Below are 6,700 nucleotides of genomic sequence, written 5' to 3' on the forward strand. Positions count from 1 at the left end.
TGACAAGCGTGCAGAGACAAAAGTACCGAGTCATTTAATCATCTGCTTGAAAACAAACCACCACAGAGCAAAACTGACAAACAAAACTCGTTCATCGTGAAGGTGTACTTTACAAAAAAACAAAACTGTGCCAACTGCAGTACTGTAAACAAAACATTCATGAAGTCGGCATAGAAATATTTTCCCGGTGTGGCTCGTCCTCATTGTTCGTCATGGAGCTTGGAATTTAAAATCATTCAAACCGTACCGAGTGCAGTAGTGTAAACAAAACGAATCTTGGGAGTCAGCATTGAAAGACTTTGCGGTGTCGCACGGGGTCACTCGCAATTTCAAACCAAAGAGCCACTTTCAGCTGACTCGAGAAAAACAAGTCGGTGACTTTGCTGATGAAATCAAATCATTTGAGGAAGTGAAAAAGTTAAGTCACAATCGCAAACTTGGTCATGCGCGGCTTAGAAATAAGCACAACCTCAGATTTAGAAAAGAGAACGACAAAGATTCACCGATGGCGATTATTGAAGAAGGCATGATGGTTGTTTGGCCCAATTTGACCGACGGCATAACGATTCACAAAATTCAAACAACCCACTTGCAAAGCAAATGTAACCTCTCTAGATAAAAACAAACAAACAAACAAACAAAACAGCTCAACATTCTTGATGTTCAAATAAATGCACCAAATAGACTCATAACACTGATCAAATAAGAAAAACACAGGCACAAAAAAAGAAGTGTTACATGCTAAAAATCTGTTCATGTCGCTCCATTTTTTTGTCATCATGACAGCTTTGAAACATTTGTAAAACTTTCTCTAGCGCCAAACTTGGTACTCATTAAAAAAAAAAAAAAAAGGCAGGAGGGGGTTGGTAAAACCTGCCAGTGATTTAAAAACCAGAGCTGATGAAGCTCCAGAAAAGGTCAAAGTTCATCAGCGGCATCGTCTTGGCTCCTGTCCAGCGACGAGGAGCTGCTGGGTGGTCTGCAAAGGAGGACCTTGCACTTCTGTCAGGACTCGTCGGCCCCCTCGCGGCTGATCTGGCGATATCCCTGGCTGCCCAATGGCTCCTTGTGGCGAATCATGGCCAGGAAGAGGACCACGATGAGGACCAGCAACAGGCAGCCAAACACTGCCAGAGTGATGATCACCTCTGAGGGGTGGGGAGGAAAAAAAAAAAAAAAAAACATTGACACCTCATCAGAATGGGAATTATTTAGTGTGGCACTCGTAATGCAAAACTATTATATCTCAAATCTTTCCTTGTTGAAAAGAATGGACACGCCATTAATCTGTCCCAGCCGATAAATGAATAAAACAGTCACAACCACAGTAAGCGCAGAAGATAAAGAATATATTCATGTGAGTGTTGTTTCTATTGTTGGTCTTCGTGTGTTGCTGCGCCGTGTTTTCCCTTCTACTTTCCCTTCTGCTCTCTTAGGCAGGGATGAAAACGTTTTTCATCAGATATGTCAGTCAACTTAACAAGATATATATTTATTTTTTTGTGCAGATTTTGAATGTTTTTTTCCCTCCAGCACATCTGGTTTTCATCATAGTACAATGACATAATATGTAATGTAGTCATACTTGGGAATATTTCTGAGTTAGGTTCAGCAACAGGTGGATTTTTTTTTTCCTGAAACGTCATAGCTATAAATTACAACATTTGGTAAAGTCCGTATCGCACAAGCTTTTCTTGAGCAAACTTAAAAAGGAAAATATCTCCAAAACATAATGTGCTGGAAAAAAAAGGAAAAATCTTTTTTAAAATTAGCTATCACAGCTTCTTGTTTCCGTTGTGCTATTTTGTTTGTGGATCAATGGGGGGCAGTACTGCGTGTGTGGAGCTTTAAAGCTGTTTTCCCGATAATGCCGATAAGTGTCGTAGGTTTGATGTTGCAGCGAGTTAGTGTGCGCGCATGAGGGTTCTCCGGCAGGTGTGCTGGTGTAAGTCGTCGAACGTAATCGGTCCAGTTCTGTCACGGTCGGCCAGGTCGCTCTGATAAAATATCTAACAAACAAAATGCCACATGGAAAAGAAAGATCTTAATGACAAAAAAACAAAAAAAACAAAGCGGAGCGATGTCAAGACTGCAGCTCGTCGATTTCAGTTAAGAAAACGAGCACGTCAATGTCTGAAGGCGGTTTTGGTGCAGCAAAACGCAACCAAAGAAAAGCTAACATGAGGCAAACCGCGGGAGGCGTGAAAAACCGATATTTGACGCCGGTGCCTTCGTCACCGGTGTTGTTGTTGTGTTGGAGAGTTCAACGCTCACCTTGATTCCTCCCACTTGAAGGCAACTGGCACTCCTTCTGCCTGTCCTCAGAAATCGACAGCTTTGTAATTTTCACAAAGTCCTCCAGGGGGCAGTCCAAGGAGCAGCCTGGCAGCTGAAGTGCGTAAGGCTCAACCGTGCTGTCGTTCCGGTAAAACATGGACACCGTCAGAGACCTGGGAGCACACAAATCGCCAGTCAGTTGTTCGTGCTTTCCTGTGTCTCCGTAGGCCATGTTTCCAATCATCTGGTGTCGCTTTTTAAGTTTGTGTAATTATATCAGCTTTGGCGAGTGGTCGAAGAACAGTACTGTACTTGAAGAGTGAACGCGAATGTGGTTTTTGGGCCAACCACTAGAGGGAGCACACGTAGCGAGTTGATAGATGACATGGCGCTTCACGCCATTGCCTTTCAGTTATGGATACTATTTTTTCCCCCCCATCTGGATTTGAGAAAATAGGAAGCCTATTTTGTCAGGCCTGAAACGCACTGTCCGCTGAGATTTTGTTCCCGGTGAGACTGCTGACATGATCACGTCGATGTAACGTGTTAGTTTGTATGTTTGTTCACTCTTGTATAATCTCACTTTTAATTTGTGCTAGCATGCTAAATGCGCATCCCCGAGAACTTGAGCGTGAGTTTTCTGAATAAGCGTGAGTTTTCTGAATAAAGTGCCTTTGCTCCAAAAATAAAAAATGCATTCAAATCAATCATATTATGAATTATTGACCTACCATAGGCCCTAATAAAATCATCTCAATGATTTCCACTTTGAAACTGTTCGAGCAGAGTTTACTTGGGTTTTTTTTGTTTACCCTTTCAAAAAAAACTGTGGCTGTTATGATAAGAAAGGGCATAACAACAAAAATATATATAAAAACTATTTTCCAAACTCTGTCTAGAGCTAGATTGCAATCTGACTGTGTGTGTGTGTGTGTGTGTGTGTGTGTGTGTGTGTGTGTGTGTGTGTGTGTGTGTGTGTGTGTGTCCGTGGGTATACTATTAATTATTTCCACACTTGAGCTAGGGGAGATGATGCTTTTTGTCACAAAAAGTGAAGTCTTGGAGCCCTGGTCACTGCTCAATATTGCAAAACACCACCTGACAACGAGCCAGCTGCTGTGTACATGCGTGCTTCCTTCCCGTGTGTATGTGTGTGTGTGTGTGTGTGTGTGTGTGTGTGTGTGTGTGTGTGTGTGTGTGTGTGTATACCCGTTGTCATCTGAATACAGCTCAATCATGTGACAGGAGGCATACGGTGGTTGTCTGCCGTTGAAAACATTCAAGCTGACCTGCAGAGCTGCCACAGTGGTGTCATGCTGTGCAACACGTGCACACACACACACACACACACACACGCACACACACACACACACACACACACACACACACACACACACACACACACACACACGCGCGCGCCCCAATGTAATTACAGCAGTCAACTCTCAAAGTGCAGTATTTTGTATACGTTGCAGCTGCTGTATCTCACCGCAGAAAGCATCATCATTTTCAAATGCTGCCTTCCCTTCGATAAAGCCACCCGGGAAAGATTCTTCACTATTTCACCCAACAGGATCCCTGAAAGCGGGAAACAGACAAGGTCAAAGTCCATTTTCCCAAATCAAGACAGTACTGCACCAAAAAAAAAAAAAAAAAAAAAAACAGCACGCGTGTCTTCACTCGAGATTGGGCGAACCAAGGCCTCCGCGATTGTGACATGAGACCCAACTACAGTCAATTCTAGTCAATGCTGCAACCTGAAACCGGCGCTGTTGCCGGACAACTTAAGGAGCAACTGGTTTTGTTGAGGATTTGCATAACATGTCACACTTGCGCTTGTTTTAAACAGACTGTGTAATTCATTATCTTTGTTTTATGTTTACCTTGGCTGTATACTTCAACTACAAGTGTCAATAACTCTGAAGTCAAGGTACCCTTGTATTTTCAGGCATTCTTGTTGCCGGGCAGTCACGAGTGACGACTCTGAGCCTCACGTTTATTGTGTGATGTGTTGTCTGTCATCTCGACTGGGCGTTAACACAAACCGGTCCGGTCAGACTAACATTTTTTTGTGTGAGTCTCACATTTTAAAAAATATTTGTAAGACATTAAAAATCTTTTTTTTTTTTTTTGTGAACCATGCTGAAAACACACCTCCCTGCAGCCGACTCTTCTCCTGCTGTTTGTAGACACCAAATAAAACCTAGGAAGATCGGAGCACACTTGGATGACTGACAAGTTTTTGGCACCACAGTTTGAAATCCAAGAAAATAAAGAAAGAGTTTCTACCTGGAATCCAAAGTCTTTCAAAAAGTGGAGCCTTTCCCAGAGAGAAGGGGTCACCCAATCGGGAGCTGACTTGTTATGACGTAACTAAAAAAAAATAAAACTTTTTTTAATCCACACGCCATTTTTAATTTTTTTTAAACAGGGGGAAAGCCATTGCAAAGACGACACAACCAAAGTGGAAAACGTGACGTCTTCACCTCGCAGAAGAGGGTGTCGTACACACTCCAGGCAGATTCTACACTCATCGTCTTCAGTCCCGTTTTATTCCGCACCAGATCCAATACGTCCTATGGGGGAAAGAAAAACAAAGGAGTCTGTTTTATCCCACTCCTGCCAAACAAAGATGCTCTATTTCAATTAGTTAAGTCTCATGATGTAATAAATGTAGCGGAAAGGGTGGGGTGGGGGGGGGGGGTTTAACCTGATTCGCGGCTGTGACGTTCCGGAATTCTTCCGTTTGCTCAGTCTCATTCATGAGCTCTTCGAAGCGAGGGCAATCTCGCTGAGGGAAGGACAGCAGCTGAAAAACGTACAGAGATGTTCGCAGAAGTCAAGAATCGCCGAAAGCGCACAAAGAGTTGCGGTATCCTGCTGCCCAGCTACCTTCTCTTCACTTTGCGGAACTGTGTGCACGGGGATGGGCTGCCACATGATGTTTGGTGAGAAAACCTGCTCACCATTGGGGGGGTAAAGACCTGCAAGGGGGTGGGGGGGTTGTCACCTTTGAATCGGAAGCACTTTCGGAGGGGAATTTAAGGCCAAGGACGGGAAGAACAAACGGGTGGCGTCACCTGCAAGGTTGGCCTCGGCGCTCATCAGGGTTCGATCGTAGTCGGTGCTGCGGACAGTGATCTGAGGACACGGAGGTTGCAGTTGAAGGTTGGAATTGACTTTTCTTGCGTGGAGTCATGAGACGGGCCGAATGACTGAACACCTCCCAAACTTATTCATCAGTACAGGGGTACCTCTACTTACAAAATGAGTATGTTTTGGAAGAAATTTCTTAAGTAGAAAATTTTGTCAGTCGAGACGCGTTTTCCATGTAAATGCCCTAATCCGTTCCAAGCCCCCCAAAATTCAGACATAAATGTTTTCTCAAGCATAAAAATGCATCAAAATCTGTAACAAATACATGTTACAATTAAGATTGTTGCATAATAGTTGAGAGAGTTGTGCATCATGTAAAAAAACAAAGAATCGAGTAAAGTACAAAAATGATGGTCATTTAACTTTTAACTGCGTCCTCATTGTTTTTTTCCTCCTCTTTCGTTCATGTTCTTTCTTGGTGGTTTTTGCCTGGCGTTTTGTCAAGAACTGATCCGAGGACGTTTGCTTTTGCCAGCTTTTAACAATCCTTTGAAAATGTCCAAGGCAAACATCAGCATAGGGAGCGATCGCCCGACTGGTGAACACTTTCTCTGGGTGATTCGCATTGACGTAAAACTATCGGAACGGCTCATGGCCCGAGGGGCAAATGACGAGGACGCTGCCTCAACACATAGCTATCTACCTACACAAATAAGACACGTACGGTCGAGGTCCCTCTTAGCCAATGGGATGCCAGGATGATGCTAAGTAATAGCCAATGGCAGAGCAGCTATAAGTATGTTTCGTTCAAGAAACTCGGAGCTGCCACTCGCAGGCCACACTGCATTTTTACCTTCGTATCTTGACATTTCTTTCATAACAAGAGGCAATATTTTCCTGTTGAGATGTTTCGTAACTTGAAAATTTCATATGAAGACATGTTTGTAAGTTGATGTACCACTGTAATGGGGAAAAAAAAAAACCCTGGCGCCTATTGACAGACATGATGAAAAGGTGCAAATATTTACCTCGTGTCTGAGATAGCTTTGATTAAGAAAGCCGTCATATCGCTTCCTGAGAAACTGGCCCAGCTCCAGGTGCTGGCGCATGCCTTCCTAAAGAACAAACAAAAGCATGCGCCATCACAAATAGTTAGTGCGACTCGGATCAAATTCATTTGATTTGCAGTTTCAAATATTTCCACAGCATCTCAGATCTGTATCTAACCTATTGCTTCCTGTGCACAGTCTCTTTACCCTTTAACCCCACAAGACGTATTTGTACGTCTTTTTAAAATTAGGCCCCGCCTACCAAGGACGTACTTGTA

The 6,700-nt window shown here is 43.4% G+C and overlaps 1 protein-coding gene across 1 annotated transcript; it reads right to left on the reverse strand.

Moving 5' to 3' along the window:
* Nucleotides 1–11: 11 nt before the first annotated feature.
* Nucleotides 12–6,506, reverse strand: acp2 (acid phosphatase 2, lysosomal). Its single transcript, XM_019860822.1, has 11 exons — nt 6,402–6,506; nt 5,358–5,418; nt 5,170–5,261; nt 4,988–5,086; nt 4,764–4,853; nt 4,567–4,650; nt 4,432–4,480; nt 3,767–3,855; nt 3,487–3,593; nt 2,275–2,450; nt 12–1,148 (listed from the first exon to the last, which is right to left on the reverse strand). Exons 1-11 carry the CDS (start codon nt 6,480–6,482, stop codon nt 1,006–1,008), a joined length of 1,071 nt encoding a protein of 356 aa, XP_019716381.1. The 5' UTR covers nt 6,483–6,506; the 3' UTR covers nt 12–1,005.
* Between the last annotated feature and the right edge of the window lie 194 nt (nt 6,507–6,700).

The sequence above is a fragment of the Hippocampus comes genome, unplaced genomic scaffold, assembly GCF_001891065.2.
Source record: "Hippocampus comes isolate QL1 unplaced genomic scaffold, H_comes_QL1_v1.1 scaffold56, whole genome shotgun sequence".
NCBI lineage: Eukaryota > Metazoa > Chordata > Actinopteri > Syngnathiformes > Syngnathidae > Hippocampus > Hippocampus comes.